The 24,611-nt window shown below is 57.0% G+C and overlaps 1 protein-coding gene across 1 annotated transcript in view; it reads left to right on the plus strand.

Annotated features, from left to right (window-relative positions):
* The window catches only part of KIF26B (kinesin family member 26B), a 373,684-nt gene extending 349,570 nt beyond the window's left edge, over nucleotides 1-24,114 (plus strand). Inside the window, exons 11-15 of the mRNA XM_037069373.1 lie at nucleotides 11,662-11,824; nucleotides 12,718-16,123; nucleotides 20,217-20,419; nucleotides 20,827-20,977; nucleotides 23,537-24,114. Of these exons, the coding sequence (XP_036925268.1) occupies nucleotides 11,662-11,824; nucleotides 12,718-16,123; nucleotides 20,217-20,419; nucleotides 20,827-20,977; nucleotides 23,537-23,685 (4,072 nt within the window). The 3' untranslated portion in view covers nucleotides 23,686-24,114. The remainder of the gene's footprint in view (nucleotides 1-11,661; nucleotides 11,825-12,717; nucleotides 16,124-20,216; nucleotides 20,420-20,826; nucleotides 20,978-23,536) is intronic.
* The last annotated feature ends 497 nt before the right edge of the window (nucleotides 24,115-24,611 follow it).

Raw genomic sequence — 24,611 nt, forward strand, 5'->3', positions numbered from 1 at the left:
TGACTGGGAGAACTCTGTGAGGTCCCAAGCTGCCTACTTTGAAGGGGACTGAGGGGTCATTGTCCTATGTGCAATGTTTCTTGTGGCTTGTATCTTCTTCAGTAAATGTCTCTGTTATTCATAGTCTTGGCTGGATCCCTTCTGGACAGCCCTCAAATACCCAAAGGGGTGGAAGGCAGCAGTTGGAACAGGTATTTGCACACCTGTGTTCACGGCAGTGGTCTTCATCCCCGGGAACAGAGGGAAACAAAGTGAGTGCCCATCAGCAGATGAATGGAAATCTAAAGATGGGGCTATATGCTCAAAAGTGGTTAAAATAGTAAATTTATGTTATGCAGTAAAAGAAGAAGTGGAAAGGCCAGTAATTTCCAAGGACATGAGTCCCTGGGAGTCGCTAATACAGTGAGGTTTTTCCTATTTTTCCTGAATAATTAGTGGGTTTGTGGATTGAGCTGGACATGGAAGAACTTCCACAGGCAGACCTCACTGTACTTTGAGGCAGACCTCAGTCTGCCTCCATCGCTTTGCTGTTCCCCAAAGTACAGGACATCCCGTGCTGGAAACCCTGTGCTGGGATGAGCACAGATGCGGGAGCGGCCCAAAGGCCCCCCTTCCAGGAGTTGTGAGTGGGGAGTCGCCAGTGCAGGGAGCAACCTTAGGGTGTTCTGTGGCTCCGTCCTTGCCAGGCTGCCCACTCCAGGTCCAAAGCCACGTAATCATCTCTACAGCCGTGCTTTACATGAGGCGGAGGCCTCCCAGGCCGTCGGTCAGTGAAATAACATGTAGCTCAAAGCCACAGTCACGCGGGCCTGCAGCGCATCTGGTGAGCACCTGAGGATGCCCATCTCGGTGAATAATGGACTTGGGGGCAACGGTGCCCCCGAGGCTCCTCCTAGAAGCGCCTTCAGTATCCCCACCTGGGTCTCTGGAAAGCCGTTGGTCAGAAGCAGGAGGCAGGGGTGGAAGGGGGCAGAAGGAACGGCTGGTCCTGACCTCGACAGTCAGAATCCTGTTTTAAACCCAGTGCTGCGGCCTTCAAAGAAAAGCCATTGCACAGGGACATCACAGGAGGGGACACATTGCATCCCCTCATCCATCCTCCCGGGACCAGTCCGAGTTTCTCCCGTCCCGGGTGATGTTCTGTTCCGCTGGCCTTGCCTGGTCAGCCAGCCTATGTCTTCCCTCTCGGAGGGCTGTCCTGCAACATGAGGGGTGGCCACGACAGGCAGCCTGACCGCACAGAGAGAGCTCAGACCTCCCTGCCTTCGTGCGCACAGGATGGGACAAGGTCAAGTGAATGCAAACGAACGGACTGCTCGGGGCTCTCATATTTGCATTTTCTCTGTTTATTTTACTTCAATAGAGAGAAAGCACAGAATCAGCTAAATTGAACTCTGGAGACTAGAAGTAGTTGTCATTGTAATCCGGTGTAATCACCAAGCCTGGACTTTTTGGCTAATGCTATTTAACCTCTTTTCAGCCTTTCCTGGGATGTGGTGCAGGGCCACTCAGCTGGGGGTCCGGAGCCGGGACGTAGAAGTCCCCGAACTCACCCAGCACCCACGTTGCTCTGTGGTCTAGGATTTTGCTTAGAGAGAGGGTGAAAAAAGTACATGAGACCGTTTCAGGTGTTTGTCCGCCTTTTTTTGTTTGTTTGTTTGTTTTTGTAAACACATTTCTTTGGAAAGAACCTGATGTATGCTTGCAGGTTTTCAAAGCCCAGATTCCACATGGTTCTATGTCGACCCCAAAGGGTGACCGCAGCCTGAGCTATAGAAAGAGGTACCATCAAAATGCCACGTCAAACAATAAGCTTCACATAGGTTCCTTTTACCTGAAACAGACATTAACTGGTGGAAAAGCGTAGGAGTGTTCTACAGGTGGACGTTTCTCACCAAGACGACCCAGGAGGGTCGGGGTTGGTGTAGCAGAAAGGCCATGCATGGGAAAGATCTGAGAGAAGGCGCTAGGCAAGAATAGGACTGCGCTCTATCAAGAATTCCATGGATAATCTTCATTTTCTTTCATCCAGAGCATTCTTTAAAAATTCATGGAAAAGGACAGGGGTGAGCGGAAATCAGGGGAGAGGCTCTGGTTACCGTGGCAACATGACTCTCGGCTCCGTCTGTATCCACCCCCATGGGCACCAGACTGCCTTTTGGGTTACCGCGGGGATCTCTGACGTTGGGATTCAAACAGGCTCTTAAACCTGAGGGTGATTTAAAGTTGAAGAACAGCTAAGTTTCTAAACAATACAATGAGCTCATCTTTACTTGAAAGATGCGGAATGGTGATAATGCAACAGACTGGAGATGTCCCCTTGCCCCTCCCCCCAGCAAAGCTGCTGTCAGCCTCTGCAAAGTCTCCAAAAAGTGACAGGGATAGAGAGGTGCCCCTCGAAAAGCATCGATGGTTAGTGATCATGGCGGGGGTGGGGGGCCAAAGAAAAGTTGAAGAGTAATGAAATTTCAGATGGTGTGAGAAGTGAGAGTGGTATCTGCGTTCTAAGTTGCATAACGTTATAGGTGTCGTTAGCACCCCTCACCTGGCCCTGCAGGTGGGTTAAGGAAGGAGCGCACCTCTGTTACCAGCCTGCATGTCCAGGAAGGGCAGAGGGTCTGCTGTTAAGTCACCAAGCGCCCCTTTGCAGCATCTCAGACTCCGTTAGTGTGCAGTTTTTAGCAGTCTGCTGATTCAGGGGGAACCCGTGGACCGATCATTTCCTATTTATTTGAAATACCTACTAACTTGCCTCCTAACTTATTAGGGGCTTTTTGTTTTGTTTTCAACAAAGTGATACATTCTTAGCTCCTGATTATACTAAAGTATATAAAATAAATGTAGGATCTTTCCTCTTCTTTCTTATAACTAATGGGTTCTAAAGTTTTTCAAAGTTACTGCAAAGAAAGGTCAAAATAAAGATCAAATCAGCCAACTCTTGCCATCAAGGTTCTTAGGATCTTGTTGAAAGAGCTACTTCGAACCAGCCAAACTGTAAGATTTGAGGGTGCAGTGCTCCGACTGCCAGGTCTCCCCACGGTTTCTGACAGCCACTACAAGGAGGTAGGGGTCAGATACAGAGGCCGGGGGAGGAGGCCACACAAGACCACGCTCACTTCCGATGCCACCTGCAGGTCCGGAGGGGTCCTGAAACCCACCTCAGGTTTGTCGATTCACTGGTGGGGATCATGGACTCCCTGAACGCACTTGCCACCATTATTTACGCCAGATCCAGGGCAGAGACTAAAGTCAGGAAGAGATGCACAGGGCCGAGTTTAGGAGGATTTCGCACGTGAAGCTTCTGTGGTCCATTCCCGTGGAGTCAGAGCGTGTCACCCTCCCAGTGCCGATTTGTGACGATGTGCGCCACGTATTGCCGTGGGAAGCTCGCCTGTGCTTCGTTGGGCAGAGTGTTTCCCAGCGCTGCCTGTGTATTGATTTATTGATTTCCCGCTCGATACCGGTAGCCAAGTTGCCGGATACTGGTGACCCAAAGCCCCTGACCTAAACCACATCCTTGATCTTTCTGGCATGGCCCGCCCCATCCTGCGACTATTGGGTATGGCCCTAAAGCCTGGCGTGGCCAGTCTCTACCCTGAGCAAAAACACTCCCCACTGGTGTGATACAAGTTGAGGGTGAGGTCGAAGGCTAAGCTGCCCTTTGGGCAAGGCCGTGTTCTTTACCGCACAAGAGCTGGGACTAGTCTGAGCAGAGAAAGAGTGTTAATTGTGTAGCTGGAAGATGGGGGCTTAGTTTAGTGTGAGCTTAAAGAACTAACCGAATATTTGACGAGCAATGGAGGGAATGTGGGATATTCCCAAGTAAGAGAACCTTTAAGGAAGACATAATAAATGTCTTTTAAAATGTGGGGGGCCAGTGTTTGCGAAAGGGTTAGTCTTACCATAGAAAACAGAGCGAGCACCCCGGGGTGAGAAGCATAAGGAAGATTTACATTCAGTGTTAGGAAGAGCGTTCTAATAATTGAGCCTATTCAAAAATACCACATGGGCTGCCCCAGGAGACTATGAATTCTCACCCATGAAAAATACCCTGGCACACAGCAGATGAGCTGTTTCAGCGGCACCCTTTTCTTAGGGAGTTCATGACTCCTTTCGGCTCTAGTACACGGTGTCCAGAAATGTCCCCAACCCGGACTCAGAGCTGTGTCCTGTGACCAGGGGACTTTCTGTGTTGTGATGCTCATTATGCGAATTACCCTTAAAATGCCTTAGGTCACCCCTGGTGCTTCAGCCTTGGAACGAAGGTACATTTTCCTGGGCAGAACTCAGATGTTAGAATCTTGAGAGTAACTCAGATTGGACTAATTCCGAGGGATCGACAGCTGAGACTGGGCGCAGCTTTTCCTGGCTCTGGATAAAGGAGTGAGTGGTTAAGCAAGTGAGTGGTGCAGAGCGGTTTTCATGGACCACGTTTCGTTTCTAAAAGTGAGCCCAGGTCTTAGAACCAGTGTGTCTTGTTAAATGAGATTGCACCCGATTAGTTAGGCTTTTAGCTTGAAATTTTCCGTTAGCTGTAAATTCAAGTTCCGTCATATACTTCTCTTAAAACATTCCATTGAGACCGTTTGCTGTTTACAGCTCATATTTCTCATGGAGTAGGCTGAGTTAGTGTGAATTTTATCTTCCTCAGATAAACAGAGCACTGATGTCCAAGATTAAGTGAATCCAGGCAGTCCACATTTCCCTGGACTTCATCTTCCTGTGTGAACAGTGGTGAGCTCTGAGTCATGGCTCAGATTTCATTGGCCATGGGGCGAACTGTCTTCCCCCGAGACTCGTATTTTCTGGGGTCCGCCCAAGAGCTCCTGTGAACCCCTGTGCCTGGTCCTGCTGGGGGCGACTGCGCTTCACCTCGAGTAGCAAGTCCCTGTCGGCACCATTGTCTCCCTCCTACTTCTCACTAGGGACTGTCCCCAAAGTTCTGGAGTCACCCTGGTGCCCATTCTAGGTGACCAAGGTGGTGTGAGGGAGAACGTATTTCCTGCTGATTGCTCTGCATCAGAGGATTTCAAAGTCCAAAGTGATTCCGTTCGTGTGCACCTCGGGGTTCTCCAGGGAGAGAATATGGTTGTTATTATTACTATCTTATTCTCTCAATCTCTACTATTGGAGAGTGGCAGATAAATCGTGTCCGCTCTGTGGCCTCAGGGCCTCCACCCACAGGTGGTCTTAGGTGAAGCGAGGCATGAACTCACACCAGGTGACTTGGTGGCCGGGTCACAAAGGCTGGTCCTGCAGCTCGGACCAGGTAGCTCTCTGCGGGGTCCCCTTCTCAGTTCTCATCTGACGAGCAATCGCATCTCGCACTGAATGTCGGTGACTGCTGGGGCACCCCAACCCACCCGCCAGGCCCAGGACACTGTTTTTGCCCGTGTGCGACGATTCCAGCTGGAGTCGCTCTCACTGGGGACCTGAGGGCCGTGCCTCTCCGTCTGGGTCGCCACCATTGGGCGCCCTCGGCCCCGCATCCCCAGCAGACACCTGCCTGTGCTTTTGCAGAACAAATGGACCCCCAGCTGTAGCTGAGCAGCAGGCGCTGTGAGGTCATGTGACTCCTTTAAAAAATGCCGTTAGGGCAGCAGGGTCTGTACGAAGCGTTGGTACTTCTCCAGAACCAGAAATCAGATAATTCGTGCTCTCAAATGTTGGCGTCCTTGAAGGGAGAGACTGAGAGACGGGCGCTCCTGCCCCTCAGGGAGCTTCCGTGGAGAAAGGTGTGTAAAAATCTCACCCAAAGGTAGGAATGTCCACGAAGCCATTGGGAATGGGCGTCATCAGGTCCCTGACAAATAAGTGAGCTCAACGGAGGCGATTTTCCCCTACAGAGGGTGTACTTCTGTCCGTCACAACTCAACAGGGTCACAGATAAAGGTGCTTGCTTGGGACCTGGAGGACAGGCCCGAGAATGGTCCTCATGCGGCGGGACAGCGACTCCATCTGTCCTCTGCTCAGCTCCCTCTCGGATGGGGGTGAATAACCACACAGAGGTCATCGGCCGTGGCCAGAAACACGGGCTCAGGGTTGCTGGTTTCTCAGGACCCTGGTCCCGGGTGTAGGCTCCTGGAGGTCACTGGTGACCCTTGGAGTGACGGTGGAAAGGGGCGTTTACCGCCCACAGGACGTGGACAGGAAGGGGGTCGGAGAGGAGGGTGTGGAGTGTTTTTGGCTATCTGAGTAGCTGAAAAACTGTGTCAAGTTCGTGATTTGATTCTTCCTCCTGTCTGTCGTCTGCTTTTCCTTTCCGTTCCTCCTTCCTCCTGCTCCCCTCCTGACGGTCAGTGGGTGGACGAGGGGCCCTGGGGCGCAGGTGGGGCTGGTTGATACCTGGGGATGCTTGCCTAGCCTCTCCTGCTTGCTGGTTGAGGCTCTGTAACACGTTCTGGCCGTTCACAGGTCAAGTGGCTGGAAGCTGGGATCCTCACTGAAACATAGTATAGTTCCAGGGTCATGTCCTTAAGAATGTAAGGAATTCAGATGTTCTCTTGACATTGCATTGGTAGCCGTTATCTTGATCTGAATATCTGACACCTGTCGCCATGCTGAGGATGTGATTTGCATTCGCGGACACTAACAGTGCGTTCCACACACACAGTTGATCTTTCTCAGAAAGCATGCGTGTGTGTGTGCCGGGGTGGGCCCAGGGGTGTGCCTCATTACGGCTTCTCTGTCTGCTGCGGTTTCTATTGCTGCCCACGGGAAGCTTTCTCTTGAAAATTCTTCTGGGGCTTAACTAGTTTTCTGGATGAACTAAGCTCCTTTCTTTCAATGTGCTATTAAGAGTTGACATACCCTGGCCGGGGGCTCAGTTGGTTGGAGCGTCCTCCTGTGCACCAGAAGGTTGTGGGTTTGATCCCCAGCCAGGGCACATGCCGAGGTTGTGGGTTCGGTCCCCTGTTGGGATGTATACGGGAGGGGACCGATTGATGCGACTCTCACATTGATGTTTCTCTCTCCAAATCAACAAACGTGCCCTCAGGAGAGGATCTGACACAGGTGGAGAGGCCCAGGCTCACCTTGCTGTATTCTGTGTCTGCTCTTGTGTGTGCGGACTGAAGGGACCGGGTCTGTTGTAAGTGGGGACCTTGGCAGAGACGCCCGGGGCTCTCTAGCAAGTTGGGGACTTCAGAGAAGGGCTGTCCATGTGCTGGAGTCAGGTGGCCCGACTCGGCGATCCCCAGCTCACTGCGTTTTTCTTCCTCAGAAGGACGGACATGGTTACCACCTGCCCCAGAGCCCCTCCCCTCCTTGCTGGAAAAGCGTGTTTAACCCGGCTCACGAAGGGAGTGGCCTTTTCCTGGTGACACTCCCTGGGCAGCACCATTGTGTGACTTTGCACATCTTATTTCGAGGGCAGCTGGCACCATCTCACCAGCCAGGAGAGTCACCTCTCTCGGGGGTCAGCGAATAATGAGCTGCCCATTGCAGGCCGCCCTTTTAGAAAGGAACTCTTAGGGTTTTGCTGAGGTTTGGGGACCTCAAGCAAACACGGGGTCTTTCTTCGTCCTTGCCTCCTGACATGGAGGGGACCCCCCCGCCGAAGAAGTAGAACTGGGCTGTACCCATCGAGGGCTGGGTGGTCTTTCACAGGGATGGTGGGGACACGCTCTGGCCTCCCGGGGTCTTTCTTTACCTCGTGCTGTTTGGGACTTGGTCTTCTGTCATCAGTGTTAACAAGTGACACCCCTGTGTTTGCGGTCTGCTTCCCTCACTGGATGGCAGGCTCCTCGGGAGCCTTCCAGTCCCGCTCCCTGCACGTCTCAGCCCCTGCACGGTGCCCTGCGTAGGGTCGGTGCTTCCTGCAGGAGCCACTGCAGACGCGGCCGCTGAGTTCCTGAGTTGAGCGAGTATCAGCCGCCTCGCAGCCACTGTGGGAAGACAGGCCCCGGCTGTGGCCTGGTGTCCAGCAATTTCTGACACTCAGCACTTCTCAGACCCTCTGCCTTTCTCTTGGTCCTGACTTTGGCTCTCCCTCCGTGAACCATCTGAACTACAAGAGAGACAACACAGCCCTGGCCAGGTGGTTTAGTGGGTTGGAATGTTGTCCCATACATTGAAAGGTTGCAAGTTTGATCCCCAGTTGGGGTGCATGTGGGAGGCAACCAATTGATGTTTCTCTCTCTCTCTCTAAAAATCAATAAATATATCCTCAGGTGAGGATTAAAAAAGAGAGCACAGGCACCTATCAAATCACAAAGACGACTGAGTGATAAAGAAGCTAAGACCCCCTGCCTGCTCTGGCGGCCACTCTCAGGCCCTGTGTCCGGGACGACTCCGAGGCGTGTCCTCATTTTGGAGCACGAGTCGGACCCTTTCATGTAAAGGACCAAAGAGCACGCGTGTGGCTCTGCGGGAGTGTGGCCCTCCCTGTCACAACTACTTAACTGCCGTTGGAGTGGGAAAGCAGCCAGAGGCAATACGTAGCTGTGGCTGTGTTCCAATAAAACTTTATTTACAAAAACAGGCAGTGGGCTTGGTTTGGCCTACGGGCCCTTGTTTGTCAGCTCCTGTCCTTGGGTACTAATTACTGTTTTGTTTTTTTCCAAAGTATTAATTAAACTTTATTCATGTGTTCTCTTGCTATGTTTAATAAAAGGTTGACTTATTTTCACAAACAAGACACTTTTTCCAGAAATCATTTTACTTATTGATTTGAGAGAGAGAGAAAGAAACATCGCTTTGCCGTTCCCCTGGTTGACGCATTCACTGGTCGATTCTTGTCCGTGCCCTGACCGGGGATGAAACCCGCAACCCTGGGGTATCAGGACGGTGCTCAAACCAATGCAGCTGGTCAGAGTCAAAAATCATTTTTAAAAGGTGTGTGTGGTTGGGGTGGGAGGGAGGTGGACCCCAGTGGCTCCGCTCTGTCCCCTTCTGCTCCTGCCCAGCCAGGGCCCTGCCCCATGTCCCTGAGCCTCTAAACCCGCCGCCCCCCTCCCCAGGCCGGCCCTGTGGCTCGGGGATCAGCAGCTCTGCTCCCAGCTCTTCCCTTCCTCTGGCCTCAGCCTGCATGCCACGGTGCAGACTGAGTTTGCGCTGACCGGTACCCTCCAAACTCTCCGAACCTTTTCATTTTCCCACCAGAGACACCGAGTTAAACACGCCCCGACTTTCACCTCTGTCCCCAGCTCCATTGCCTTTGTTTGAAAGGATCCATTATGGGGAGGTGAGGAAGACCAAACCTTTATGGGCGCCATTTCTCACTCCCGTAAGGGCATGTCGCAGTCTGGAGGGCCCGGTGAACGCATCTTGCTGGCCGTAAGGAGAGCTGCAGTGCTGGTTGCCAAGCAACACACATGCCCTGACTTCTTCCCACACCATGGACTTAAAAAAAAGTCCCGTGATTTCTCATGAATGGGGCCTCTTGTGGAAACGGGCCGGGCAAACGGTTGGCTATACCAACACTATGTCCATCGTTTTCTGTCTTCCGTGTCTTCCCGAGACCTCGCACTGGGTCCCAGAGATGAACACATGGGCTGTGCCTTCAGCAAAGAGCACTTAACTACTTACGATTAGAAGCTTCCCAGGACAGTCACGCCTTGTCACTTGCAGATTTCGTACCCCAAGCTTGCTTACTTGCTAAAACGCATGTGTGACCCCAAACCAGTGGCCCTGTCTTTCATCACAGACGTGTACAGTGACGGAGTCAGGACAAGACTTACACCCTTCTTGGCTAGTGTTTTCTTATGAAGAAATGAGTGCCTGCAATTCATTCTTTGTAAGAAATGTGTATTAAATAAGGAACTTGGAAGAGAAACGCACATGAAGCAAGGTCATGTGTGGTCACCTGACAGGATGGTGTGACCCAGAGGCCCTCAGGAACTGCGGCCACGCGTTTCCCGGGAGCCATGGCCCTGTGGTCACAGATCTGGTGACCACGGAGACTGTGCAGGACCTCACCCCCACGGGCACTGAGAACCGGCTGCACGGGGTCACGGCCTGACCCTCATGGACTCCCCGCACGGAAGACAGAGCCCCAGGCAGGTTCCGTGTCTTCACCGGACGTGCCTGCCAGGACTGGGCCTTCACGTCCCCGTCTGGGTGTCCGTGCTGGCTGGTCTGGGACTTCCCTCTGGACGCCTTTGGAAAGGAGTCACATGTTTGCAGCCAGGCTGCCTTCTTCCTCCACGTCCCCCCTCCCCCGCCTTGCCGTTCTGTCTCAGTTTGGGCTGGCGAGACAAAACGCCCAGACTGGGTGGTTTAAACAACAGAAATCATCTCGCACGGTGCTGGAGACTGGGACGTCCCCCATCGGGCTCTGGCAGATTCAGTGCGTGGTGAGGACCCCCCTCGTGGTTCGCGGATGGTCACCTTGTTGCCATGACCTCACACAGTGGAAAGGACAGGCGGCTCTCTGGGGTCTTGTTCCCAAGGGCGCCAGTCCAGTTCACGGGGTCCCCACCCTCATCACCTCCCAAAGGCCCCGCCTCCGAACGCCGTCATACTGGGGGTAGGACGTCACCATGTGAATCTGGGGAGACAGGAGCATTCGCCTGTGATGTCTCCTCCCACCACGTCTCTCACTGATTCTGTTGCTGGAAGGGAAGCGCTGATCTATTTTTAACTCGCCGTGGAACTGAGATAGAGTGAGCCCAGCAGCCCCAAAACGACACCTTAATTGGTCCCAGATGGGAAGGAAGAACTATGGCTCTCAGGCCGCCTTTCCTCCCTGAAGGGTGACGCGGGTCACCTGTGAAATGCCGTCCCCATTTCCAAGGTCTGATCTCTGCTGACAGCGGCCCCAGGTCTCACGCTGAGTTTGCGCGCTGGACGGCCCCTGTCCAGGGAGCTGTGCAGGGGCAGATGACTGACAGCCGACGGGGACCCAGATGGAAGGACAGGCCCCTCTCACCTGACATGACACAGCACACGGATGTGAACGTAGGGCGAGGGGGACAAAGAGGCTGCCTCGGCCCCCCGCCTCCCGGGAGGCTGAGGTGAAGTGACGTTCGGGGGCTGTTGAGAGGCGGTGGGTTGAGGGCGACCCAAGCAGAGCCTTTTAGAAGCCGGGCAGGCGAGCGCTGGGATGAGCAGAGGAACGGAAAAGCAGGAGCCGCTCCTCCAGGTCGGTTTTTAAAGAGCTGAGAGAGACAGTCTGCAAACTCCTGAGGCCTGGCTCCTCCCCAGAGCACCTGCAAAGTCCCTACGGGTGGTGTTTCTAGAATGTTCCGCGTCCTGTTGCTGATTGAGCAAGTGCTGAAGGGCTTGGGCAGAAGGGACTTGGCAGGTATCGTGAGGACAGAGATACGTCCAGTGCCAGGTCACGGCTGGGGCACTGCTTTCTGTGGCGGGGGTGGCCTGTGTGCATGCTGAGTCGTCATCGGTCACAAGCTGCCTCCCTCTGCCTTCTGTCCCCAGGCCTTAGTATGTGCAATGTCACATGCGCACAGGCTCACAGGAACGCATGTCACAGCCGGCCCAGGAGTGCCAAGGGGGTGTTTTGCACGAACTCTGTCCTTGGAGTTCGATCACTGGTGCAGTGGCGGACTGCAGACGGCCCTGTGCTCGGCTGTGACGTGCATCCGTCGGCCATTATACCAAGGCAAGGAAAAGCCCCCGGCGCGCCTCCTAAAGCCACGCCCAGGCCTGAAGGCCAAGGTGAGGCGTGGCCACTGACTTGGCCCCCGCCCGCCCCGCCCACAGGGAGAGCAAGCTGACCATGCTGCTGCGGGAGTCCCTGGGCAACGTGAACTGCCGCACCACCATGATCGCGCACGTCTCGGCCGCGGCCGGCAGCTACGCCGAGACCCTGTCCACCGTGCAGATCGCCTCGCGGGTCCTGCGGATGAAGAAGAAGAAAACGAAGGTGAGGAGCCCGCTGGGGGTGTGTGGGTGGGGAGGAGCCAGGTCGGAAAAGGCCCAGCCAGTGCCTCCAGTCCCCAAGGGCAGGGCCATGGGCACCCAGTGTCCGCCCGGGGGCAGGAAGTGCTTTGTTCTGCTGCAGAAGGAAGTCACTTCCGGTCCCCACCGTGGGTGCTTTTCCACGTCATCCAGCCTGGATCCCCTAACCAAGAGCACTGGTCCGTCCACTTTACGTGGTTTGAATGCATCGCTGCCTGAGATGGGACATTTGGGAAGGACAGGAAGTACGGTGTCTCTCCCCAGCCTTGGGCTGACGTAGACCAACACCATGCCCTGTGTTCTCAGACTGGGTGACCCCCAGATTAATTCCCCACGTTGCCTGTTTCCAGGAGGTGTTTTCAGGTTCCTAAGCTCTGCCCGGTCAATTCTCTGGTTTCCGGTTGGTGCTAAGAATCCGCTAAAAACCACTGGACCATCTTCTGAGGCAGAATCCACGGCAGGACAGGGTGGCGTGAGAAAGTGTTCTAGGTGGTGGTCACTCTGACCCAGGGCCCGCTGGCCACGAGTGGGGCTTTCTCCCCCTTCTTTTTGTAGCTTTTCAAATCAAACACAAGTTTTTCCACCCAGCGTTCTGTGGTACCCCGTGCCCCAGTGACTTAGGAGCTCAGACGGGGCCTGGGCTGGTCACCTCCTCTCATGAGCAGCCTGTTTCCCCACGTGTCCCGCGGGGGTCACTGTCTGCACCCGCGGCCATGATGTGGAAAGCAGGGTGCGCTGGCCTGGCAGGGAGGCCAGCTGGGGGGGGTGCCCGGAGAGCCTGTGTCCAGCCAGCAGGGCAGGCTCTCGGGGAGCGTGTCCCAGGAGCTGCCCGTGCTGATGCTTTGTTCTCGCCCCCAGTACACGTCGAGCTCCTCTGGGGGAGAGAGCTCCTGCGAAGAAGGCCGGATGCGCAGGCCCACCCAGCTGAGGCCCTTCCACGCCAGGGCTGCGGTGGACCCCGACTTTGCCGTCCCGCACCTGTCCAGCGACCCCGACTACTCCTCCAGCAGCGAGCAGTCCTGCGACACGGTCATCTACATCGGGCCCAACGGCGCGGCGCTCTCGGACAAGGAGCTCACTGACAACGAGGGCCCCCCGGACTTTGTCCCCATTGTGCCCGCCCTGCAGAAGGGCAGGGGCGACAGCCGGCCCGCAGAGGCTGCAGAGGCCGCGGCCCGCAAGCCGGAGAGGGACTGCCTGAAGTGCAACACCTTTGCTGAGCTGCAGGAGAGGCTGGACTGCATCGATGGCAGTGAGGAGCCCAGTCCGTTTCCATTCGAGGAGCTGCCTGCCCAGTTCGGGGCCGAGCAGGCAAACAAGTGCCCCCCACTGGGCCCAGCAGCCGGGGCCACCCTGCTCTGTGAGTCTGACAAGGAGGACAATGGGTCAGATGGCCAGCTGACCGACCGAGAAGGCACCGAGCCCCTGACCTCCAGGGTGTCAAGGAATCCCTCACCGGCCTCGGCTGCCGCCTTCCCAGGCAGCCCTGCCCCCGCCTCACCCCGGAGCGTCCCCGGCAGCAGCAGCCTCAGTGGCCAGCACAGCGCCTCCCAGCTCGTGCAGAGCCCCAGCCTCCGCAGCAGCCGCGAGAGCCTGAGCTCCTGCGGCTTCGTGGAGGGCAAGCCCAGGCCCTTGGGCTCCCCCCGGCTGGGCGTGGCCAGCCTGTCCAAGACCTCCGAGTACAAGCCGGCCAGCTCCCCTTCCCAGAGGTGCAAGGTCTACACCCAGAAGGGCGTCCTGCCCTCTCCCGCCCCGCTGCCGCCCTTGAACAAGGACCCCGGCACGGTGTCTGGCGAGTCCCTGCCGCAGCCTGAGGTGCGGACCCCCCCGGTTGGAATGAGCCCCCAGATTTTGAAGAAGTCCATGTCTGCTGGGAGCGAAGGGTTTCCCGAGGCCCCCACTGAGTACGAGAGCCAGGCGGCAACGCCTCCGGACTCCAAGAGCGAGCTTGTGAGCACCACCACGGTGACGGTGCAGCAGCCCCTGGAGCTGAACGGCGAGGACGAGCTGGTGTTCACGCTGGTGGAGGAGCTGACCATCAGCGGGGTCCTGGACAGCGGCCGCCCCACCAGCATCGTCAGCTTCAGCAGCGACTGCTCCGTGCAGGCCCTGGCCTCAGGCTCGCGGCCCGTCAGCATCATCGGCAGCATCAGCGAGGACCTGGAGTGCTACTCCGGTGTGGCGCCCGTGTCCGAGGTCAGCATCACCCAGTTCCTGCCGCTGCCGAAGCTGAGCCTGGACGAGAAGGGCCGGGAGGCGGGCAGCCGGCGGTCCTCCATCAGCTCCTGGCTGAGCGAGATGAGCATGGGCAGTGACGGCGAGCAGTCGCGCCACAGCTTCGTGGCGCAGGCCTGTTTCGGGCACGGGGAGGCCATGGCGGAGCCTCCGGCCGCGGAGCTCATCGGCGGCCTCCAGAGTGCCGCCGTGGTGTGCCGAGAGAGGCCCCAGGCCGGCCCTGACAATTTGCTCATCTTGTCTGAAACGGGGGAGGACTCTTTCGACAAAGCCACCCCCATCAAAGGCTGCAAGGTATCCACCCTGGGCAAGGCCATGGTCACCATCTCCAATACGGCCAGTCTGAGCAGCTGCGAAGGGTACGTCCCCATGCAGACCAACATCACAGTCTACCCCTGCATTGCCATGGGCCCCCGGCACGTCCAGGAGCCTGAGGCACCCACTGGCGCCCACCCCAACGCAGCCCCATCCCAGGAGAGAAAGGACACCAGAGCAAAGACACAGATGACGTTTGAGGACCCGTGGCTGAAGCGAGAGGAGGAGGTACAGAAAGAGGATGCGTGTCCCAGCGAAGAAGGGACGAGGTACGAGATGGCCGCAGGCCCTGCGAAGCCTGAGGCCACAGCAGAGCGGGAGCAGGACAGCAAGGGCAGCCCTGGCGACAGGCTGAGCAGCAGCAGCGGGGAGGTGTCTGCCTCCCCGGGTTCCGACATCAGGAGGGTGGTGGATGGCTGTGAGACGGCCCTGCCGGGCGGGGCCACCCAGACCCCCAGCAAAAGCCTGAAGTCGAGCAGCCTCCCCAGGGCTTTCCAGAAAGCCAGCCGGCAGGAGGAGCTGGACGGCCTTTTCTACCACTGCATCCCCGAGGCCTGCGGCATTGGCCCCGCTTTGGGCAGCCAGTCCTCCAAGGCAGCCCTAGAGAGGAAGGTGGCGTCACCCAAGCACTGTGTCCTGGCTCGGCCCAAAGGCACCCCGCCCCTGCCGCCGGTCCGCAAGTCCAGCTTGGACCAGAAGAACCGGGCCAGCCCTCAGCACAGCTCTGGCGGCAGCAGCAGCACCAGCAGCCCCTTGAACCAGCCTGCACCCTTCCTGGCCAGCTTCCCGGATGAGCCCAGTGGCAAGGCAAAGGATGCTGCCAGCAGCAGCAGCAAGCTCTTCAGTGCCAAGCTGGAGCAGCTGGCCAGCAGGACCAACTCTCTGGGCCGGACCACCGTCAGCCACTACGAATGCCTCTCGCTGGAGCGGGCCGAGAGCCTGTCCTCCATGAGCTCCCGGCTGCACGCCAGCAAGGACAGCACCATGCCCCGCACGGGGAGGAGCCTGGGCCGCAGCGCTGGTGCCTCGCCCACCAACTCGTGTGCGCCACAGTCGGCTGGGGCCTCGCCCAAGGCCAGCCAGTCCAAGATCTCGGCCGTGAGCAAGCTGCTCCTGGCCAGTCCCAAAGCACGCAGCCTGGCCACCTCCACCACCAAGACGCTCAGCTTCTCCACCAAGTCCCTGCCGCAGTCAGTGGGCCAGAGCTCCGCTCCGGCCCCAAGTGGGAAGCACATGTCCTGGTCCACGCAGTCGCTGAGCCGGAGCCGGGGCTCCGGCCTGGCCGCCAAGCTGCCCCTGCGTGCAGTGAACGGGCGCATCTCTGAGCTGCTCCAGGGCAGCGCAGGGCCCCGGGCCTTGCAGCCACGGGCCGGGCCTGACGAGGAGCGCTCCGGGGGCCCCGATGACAAGCCAGCTGCCGTGCCCCTGCTGCCGTCACCCTACAGCAAGGTCACACCACCACGGAAGCCACACCGCTGCAGCAGCGGCCACGGCAGCGACAACAGCAGCGTGCTGAGTGGAGAGCTGCCCCCGGCCATGGGCAAGACGGCGCTGTTCTACCACAGCGGCGGCAGCAGCGGCTACGAGAGCATGATGCGCGACAGCGAGGCCACGGGCAGTGCGTCCTCCGCCCAGGACTCCATGAGCGAGAACAGCAGCTCTGTGGGCGGCCGGTGCCGCAGCCTCAAGACCCCAAAGAAACGCCCCAATTCAGGTAGGCGCTGGGCGCGGAGCGGACAGAGGGCTGGGACCCCACGCACGGCTGCCCTGCTCTTTGGGTGGCAAGGGGCACCCAGGCCAGGGGATGGACACCCGGTCTGTCCTTGCCCCACAGCCTGTCACCTGCAGGTGCCGCTGGGGACATGGCATGGAGGTTGTCACTATAAACACAGACCTACGGTTTGGGCATGAAATAGGGCTTCGGATGAGAGGCAGGGCGCCCGGCAGCCAGCAGTGCCCACCCCACACTCAGCAGCCGTGGGGATGAAGCGGCCGGTTCCTCCACAGCCCCCGGCCCAGGCTGGTCGGCTCATGGCCAGTCGGCTCGTGGCCAGTGACTGCCCTCCTGACCCAGTGACACATAGAAGCCAGCAGGGCCTGAAATACAGGGTTGGCCCAAAAGTCCGCTGTTTCTTTCCCTGCGATGGCTCTAGTTGCACTTAGTTGTCTTTATTTAAACAATTTTGTTAGATTGTATTGTGACAGCTGTCATATCAGGTGCATTTAAAACAAAACTTGACAAAATTGGTGAATTTTTGTGCAGCCATTTTAATATTGAAGATGGAAGAAAATAAGCCACATTTTCGGCATATTATGCTTTATTATTTCAAGGAAGGTACAAATGCAAAAAATGATTTGTGCAGTGTATGGAGAAGGTGCTGTGACTAACTGAACGAGTCAGAAGTGGTTTGCAAAGTTTGTTGGCACTGCTGACATACGGCCAAATACTCTCTGCTGTGGCGCTGTCTTACGTGTTGGAGGATGTTAGCAGTAGCCCGGCCTCTACCCACTAGCAGCCAACAGCGGGAGACGGCCAACATACTCAGAGTATCCAGACCAATAATGTTATTGGTGAAAATGAAACATGTGTCTTTTATTTTATGGAAATAACTAAACAGACTTTTTGGCCAACCCCACGTGACCTCCTCCCCTCCCCCCTACAGTGCACCAACAAGTCTTGGTCATCAATGGCCCGATCATTGATTGTGTGACATGTGGCCACGCGTGTTTGCGTGTTGCAGGGGGCTTTCACATAGTCTTTAGTGGCTCGAGTCTACCAGTCCATTTCGTTCTTTCAGTATCATCTCGCTTTTCAAGACTTGCTACTTTGGGGTCTGGCTGTTATGTGGGAGTCAGGAGGAGGAAGAACTGTGAAGTGATTTCCTGGAGGGTGGACAGCGGGCCCAGCACAGGCCCCTGCTCTACTGTCCCCTCCGTTCACAGACCCTTTACAGGCTCCTGAAGCAAAGTGGTGTAAAATAAATCACCAGGCTGGGTGCCAGGGATGGGATTTCATACTGAATGCTGAGGACACTGGGCCTTGGTGAGCGGATGTGGTGGCAGAGATGCGCTCCTCACAGGTCAGGTGACCTTGTCTCTCTTACTTGTCGGTATTATTGAGAGATGCTGGCTGTTGGACGTGATCAGTGTCTTTAAGAGAAGCCATGACACTCCTCAAAGGACATTCCTGGCTAGACGGGTGGGTTTCACGTCACAGGAGACGTTGGGGCTGCCGAGGACAGACAGGCGGCCACCCTTTACCAGGGAGTGCTTTTGAACTTGGAGACTTTCAATGTTTTGGTTGCTTAGTGAAAGTGAACTAGAGATGTAAGTCGAGGAAGAGAACCGTGAGATCTGAGTGCATGGCAGCGCTTGTAGCTGCAGAGATGGGCAGACATTTCCCGGAGCATCGCCGTGGGGGTAGAGTGCGTGGAATCGGGCTGTCCCATTGGCCACAGCATGGGGCGGGGGCGGGCTGAGCTAGAAAGCGGGGGCCGTGGGCTTCTACGCGTGTGACTTGAAGGGCACACCTCTCGGGCTTCGACTGACTCACATAGTGAGGGGCTGGCAGAGAACGGCCGTGGTCTCTCTGACGCCCATGTCACGTGCGGTGATTCAAGTGATACAAAGAATGTTCGTGGCTTCCTTTCCCGAAGACCATCCATAAATTTATCTTCAGTCATTCAATGGTGACCAGGCCTGAGTTTTGGAGCTTCGAGACAGGGACGTTTGAGGCGTGGCAGTGGCGCAGGGGCAGGCGGCCGAGACGACAGGCCGTGGTGAGAAGTCCGTGATCTAGTTGGAGAGAAGCGGCAAACTGTGTGGAGCAGAGACCTGCAGACCGGGGTGCACTGCTGAGTGGTAATGCGAGGAGGGGGTGGAGGGAGGGGGGTCCGAGAAAGCTGCGGGGAAACCCGGTTGGGCCTGGCCCCAGGGATGCGCAGGCGCCGTGGCTGTGACGGGCGCCCAGGCTTGGGCAGCAGGAGGATGTTCTCACTGGATGAGGTGGCAGAGACACACGGAAGCCTGTATCAGGCCACAGCTTGAACGCAGAGCAGCCGTAAGAATTACTGTGCAGTCTGGTGCCGCTTAACGGCAGGGAGACTTTCTGAGAAACACGTGGATAGGTGATCCTGCCATTGTGCGCACGTCGGCACACACGCCCGGACGGCTTGGTCAGGAGAACCACGCAGATTGACCCACTCTCTCCCCCTCACCTCTGAGGTCCATGGTTCCTTTACACGCTCCTGCTCTGTGCTTCCGGATCGCCGTCTTCCTGGTGCCCACACCTGAGTCTGGGGGAGGGCAGTGGTGGGGCAGGGGCAGCTGCCCATGTGGGCTCTCGGGGGCGGGCTGGACAAGCACATTCCCGTCCAGGAGGGCCGACAGGCCTCAGCACTCGGTGTTTCCTGACATCTGAAGCAGAGGCAGCATCTTCTGACTCAGGCTGGCCCTTCTGTCTGGACTGAGCGATGTCAGAAATGGCAGGCTGACGTCAGAACCAGTGCTGGAGAGGGCAGACAGATGGGCTGTGACCCCTCTGAACGCGCACAGCTGGCAGCAGTGGTGGGCGGAGGGGGCTCAGCTGCCGGTGGGGGCGGAGGAAGGCTGGCTGAAGTGTCAGTAAAGTACCAGCATTGACTTTCTCAGGTCCAGTGGGGGCCACTTCAGGCAGCAAAGCCATGCTGGCAGTTGTCAGCATCGGTGTCTTTTTACATCCGTGACCTCTGTCCATCGGGATGGAGTGCTGGGCCGATGAGCAGGGGGTGATGGAGGAGGAGGAGCGGGCTGTGTCCCTGGGTCTCCACACCACTCTCGCCTGGCTGAGCCGCCACCCCCCCAGCAACTGGAAGGCAGTGGTCACTGGCAGAGACTGGGATCTGCAGGGAGCTTCTGCTTCAGAGCTGGAGATGGCAGTGTGTGCGCTGAGCCCAAGAGATCACATCTGGTGGGACCCAGCCCAGGGCCCTGTGGTCAGTCCTCTCCCAGGGACGGCGGGGCTTATGGGCACTCGGGCACCCTCTCTCCCTCTGAAGCATCCAAGGGCATTTCCTGTCATCTGAGCACTGTCCTGGCCTCAGCAAGGCTCGCAGTCACCTCTGCAGGAGGCAAGAGGGGAGGGCGGTCCTCAGCAGTTGGCACCAGATCTGGGTGACGTCAGTTCGTTCATTCACAGAATTGACGGACTAGCAACCACATCCGAGACACCCGTTCACTAACGCAGTTTACGTTCAGTGTCATTGTGTATTAGCTTTGGGGGTGCAGCACAGTGGTTAGACATCTGTGTAATTTATGACGCGACCCCATGGTGTTTCCAGTGGTACCACATGTGGTTATTACGGTGAAACTGTCTTCCCTGCGCTGCACTCACGTCCCGTGACTGTGTGGCAGCTGCCAGTTTGTGCTGCTTCGTTCCTCCACCTGTTTCACTCAGTCCCACGACGTCACCACTGTTACAAGCAAGGGAAGTCACACGTCCGTGCCGAGGGTGTGTCCAGCAAGGCCCACAGCCCTGGTCCGTGTGTTCTGTGTTCTGGTATGTGGATGCATGCATGGTCTCACAGGTGGAGGCTGCAGGCGGCTCTGCTGCCGGTGCTCGGCTGTACGGTGGGGCCTGGCTCAGTGTCTGCAGGTGCAGTGCCAGCCTCGGAGTGAGTGTGGAGGAGCTTCCCGAGGCTGGGGCGGCTCCGATGCAGCGCTGCCACAGATGCCGGGGCGCCTGTTGGGGTCCCATTGCTTGCATCAGAAGGAAATCTGTTTAAAGGGTGAAGATGAACAAGGTGAACTTTGGGCTCCACCCCCTCTAGGTTCTCAGAGACGGAGGCTGGCGCCTGCGCTGTCCCTCGACGCCCCCTCCCCCGTGAGGAAGCCCACCAGCAGCACCGGCGTCCGCTGGGTGGACGGCCCCTTGCGCAGCACCCAGAGGGGCCTCGGGGAGCCTTTTGAGATTAAAGTCTATGAAATCGACGACGTGGAGAGGCTACAGCGGCGACGAGGGGGCAGCGGCAAGGTGAGCCACCTGCTCCCCACAGGGCGGCAATCCCCCAGCACACCCCCGGGGCGGGACTGGGCTCTGAGGGGGCGCCCAGGGAGGCCCCAGCACAGGCCTGTTGCCCGCGGTCTGGAGAACACCAGGTTTCCCTGTCCAAGCACCGTCAAGGCTCCCAGGCTAGGGATTCTGGCAGTGGTGGGGGCTTTCTGGCTCCTGCTGTATTTCAGACGTGCCTGCGACAGTCTGTGCTTGGCTGAGCTGCCCCTGTCAAGGCCGAGAGCTGGCTGTGGCCGCCCAGGTTCCCCAGTGGCCAGCTCACGTTCCAAGGGCTCTGTGCTTAAGCAGTGCTTTCTAGAAGAGGGTGGGCAGGCTGGGTCTGAGCTGAAGGCTCTCTTCTCCTTCTCTCCACCAACCCACCTCGCCAGGAGGTCATGTGCTTCAACTCGAAACTGAAGACCCTGGAGCACCGGCAGCAGAGGATCGCCGAGGTCCGCGCCAAGTACGAGTGGCTGATGAAGGAGCTGGAGACCACCAAGCAGTACCTGATGCTGGACCCCAACAAGTGGCTCAGCGAATGTAAGGCCCGTGGCTCGGTCCCGTCGCCGTGACGGGGCAGCTGTGCTGAGTGGGGTGGTGTTACTTGTGCAAGGTCACTGCTCACCTTGCAGTAATCTTTGGGTGTGTCAGCCCAAAGCTCCTGCGAATGAGATTCGCCTACCCAGCATGCACCGGAGGGTCACCCAGACATGAAGGCTGAATTGCAAACCTGCTCCCAGGCCACAGAATCACACCTTGTATCTAGGCCTGAGGCAGACAGGAGTTTATGGAGCTTTAAACAGGGTAGAAACACAGTTTTAGAAGAGCCTCACAGAGAATCCAGAAAGCAAGAAAAACATTTCTGAGTGAAAAACATTTCTGAGTGAAAAAGAGTAACATTCACAGTGGTTTCCATTTACCAGGAAGCCCAGAATGACCATCTGATCACAAATCTGTCCTTGAAAGACAGATTCAACTGTCTCTCATGTATTCCTCCCAGACTGTCCATTTCCCACAAAATGACGCTCTAATCTGGCCCCAACGACCACACTGAGAGGGGACCTGGCGAGGGAAGACAGTGGGGGGAGCACCCGAGGGCAGCCTGTGAGCAGCGGCTGTGTGCCACAGCCACTGTCCTGCAGACCCAGTCTGGATGCCGGCGTCCCCACAAACGCGCTGTGGGACTGTGGGTAAGACGCATGACCTCTCTGAGCCTTGGTTTCCCAAACCACAAAATGGGAGACGTGAATGGCCCCTGCTTGGCTAGGCCGTGAGGGGTCTGTCAGCCACTGTTGGCCGAGCCCTACTACACTGCCTGGCCTGTGGAGAGAGCCCAGCCTCTGGTACTATTACCACTATTATCATCATCTCAGACTGTGACTCAACAGGTGTCCTCAACAGGAGACACACCTTAGGTGCCAGCTCGCACGAGGCCCCAGGCCAGCCCTTCTGTTAGGAACCTGGACAAAGATGTGGGCTGCTGGGCAGGGTGTGTCCACCCGAGACAGGGAGGCAGTGGGGGACGTGAGCCAGGGTCCGAGTGTGGCGCACGCAGGGAGCCCAACCCTCGTAGGTCCTGGGGGTGATCACCAGGGCCATGACCCTTCAGTTTCCCTGTTCCCATGAAAATTGTGGTCTGGGAGCCGTGTATGCCCAAGGCAGGCTGAAAGCCATCTTCATGTTCCAAAGTGACACTTTTGCCCAGGATGTGAGCGAACTTACCTGTCAGTATGTAGCGTAGCTGCTTCTGGGGACACTGGCTGCCTTCGCTCATGTCAGGAATCGGTGAGCTCTCTGGCGTGGAGGACAGGAGTGAGCAGGGGCCCTGTGAGGGGACAGACACAGCAAGGGTCCTTACAATGAGCTGAAAACAAGAGGGGCCAAAAATACCACCCGTGAGGCTGCCGCTGACTGTTCCCTGGTGGGGGTCACAAGCAAAGCTCTGGCAGGGAAATGTATGTTCTGCCATTTGTTGTATTTTTAAATTCTGACGCCCCTTTCAAGGTGGTCCAGTCGTGTGCCCGGTGTGGCCTGGCATGGTGCCTGGTTGGTTGGTCTGTAAGTATTAGGCTGGCACCAGCGGACTGTGGTCTCATTCCCAGCACTTGTCCTCACTGACTGAGTCACCTTTGGCAGGTCCTCTCTCCCTACCCCGTCTGTCAGCTCACCTGCACGGGGCCCGACTGGAGGACCATCCTTGATGTGTCTGCAGTGCGTGACAGGCTCAGGACACGGTTGCTGTTGTGACCTCAGCCGCTGCACTGAGGCGGGGTGGGCGGAGGGGCAGCCATGATGCACTGTCCACCTAAGGAAACAGGCAGCAGAGGTCAGAGGCTGCCCGCCCGCCCGGGGGTCAAGTGCAGGTCTCCCTCCTCGGATCTCTGCACCATCTGCACCAGGCCGGGACCCGGAGTGGCCCTGGGCCCTCTGCCCAGTGACCGCTGGGCACCACGGGGCCTGAGCATTTGGAACGGCAGCTGGGTCCCGAGTCTCCGCTTGTCTCCTGAGTGCAACAAATCTTAGTTATTACTATAGTGATCAGCCATTATTAACTCTAACGACTGGATTACTAGTTATTAATATCATGATCATCATAGTTTCCGAGTGACCAGTGAGTATGGAAACAACTAGAAAGTGCCAGCAGAGAGTCAGTTTCCCCACCCGCGGGGCGAGGCAGCTGCGTAGCCAGCGCAGGCCCGCGAGGGGAACACACGTCACCTGTGGAGGCGGAGGTGTAACGGCACTCGGGTGAGGTTCCAGAAGGAGGAGACCCTCCCCACCTCAGCCGGAAGGTGCATTGACTGTGTAGCTCATGACCTGTGCTGGGGGCGGCGCGTGTCTGTGACAGAGATTGGGGTGGTGGGGAGAGCCTCAGTGTCATGTCACGCCCCGGTACAGTCCCAGCGAGATGCTGCGGCTCTAAAACTCTACTCGGAACGAAGGGCCCCAGCATAATGACACACAGTAAACGGAGTTCCATCCTGAACCTGAGAGAGAGGGGCAGCGTGCCAGGCACGGGGGGCCACGGGGCGGCTCCAGACCTTCCAGCGGAGGGCCGGGTGCGGGCCACCTGTCCCATCGGCCTCTCTGTCTTTGCAGTTGACCTGGAGCAGGTCTGGGAGCTGGACTCCCTGGAGCACCTGGAAGCACTGGAGTGCGTGACGGGGCGCCTGGAAAGCCGCGTCAACTTCTGCAAGGCCCACCTGATGATGGTCACCTGCTTTGACGTCACCTCCAGGCGCCGGTGAGGGGCGGCGCTCCGGGACCACAGCATGAGGACGAAGGTCGGTGGCAAGTCTGCAGTGATGTCGAGCGGTTTTGTTTTCTGTGGGAAAAGCGCATACACCGAACGTGCATGGGAGGAGAAAACGATGGGAAGCCCGAGGGATGTGCAAGCCCCGTGAGACTGGAAAAGCACTTTGAGGAACTTTCTAGAACGTGTGTGTACATAAGAACTGCTGGCAAAAGAGACCTCTCCCTTTGCCCGGTTTTGTGAGGAGGGGCGAGGGCGGACGTGGGGTTGCTGTTGAAAGCTAAAACGAGACACCAACGGAATACTACCCAGAAAGACTGATTAAGTGCCTTGCAAAATCTTTATTATTATCCAAACATTTATGTTCATACTTTCTTGTGTACAGATGGTGCTAGTCAAGATGCAAAAAAAACCAACAAAACAACAGAAATGAAAAGCGAATGCATTTTCGACATGTACTTACGGCCCGTTTTCTCTTGGTGTTTTATCCCGTTTCGGACTTGCTGTTTCTAAGTAGGCTGTGTTTGTAGCGCCCTTTCCTAACCAGTATTGCATATGAATAAATGTTAACTGTCTCTCACGGTTCCTCTGGTGAGGCCACTCAGGCAGGACATGGAGATATCACGGGCACGAGCCAGTGTTTTTCCAGAGAAGGCTGGTGCGGATGTCATCCCCTCTCGGGTGGCACTGTCGGCGGGCAGTCGGAAGGGCAATCCTGGTGCAGGCGCCTACAAGCTAGCAAGGCCATGGGAGGAAAAGGCTCCGTCGGTACGGGAGGGGAAGGAGCCCGTGTGAGCGAGACCCCCAGAGCAGGCTCCCTTCAAGTCCTCACACACATTACGCATTCTTTAATCCATTAACCCAGGGATTCCATGGCCCTGCCCACACTTTCATACTCATTCTCGTTCCAAAGACGCTGGA

Source organism: Sturnira hondurensis, unplaced genomic scaffold (genome assembly GCF_014824575.4).
Source record: "Sturnira hondurensis isolate 20B ecotype Veracruz unplaced genomic scaffold, ASM1482457v3 Scaffold0018525, whole genome shotgun sequence".
NCBI lineage: Eukaryota > Metazoa > Chordata > Mammalia > Chiroptera > Phyllostomidae > Sturnira > Sturnira hondurensis.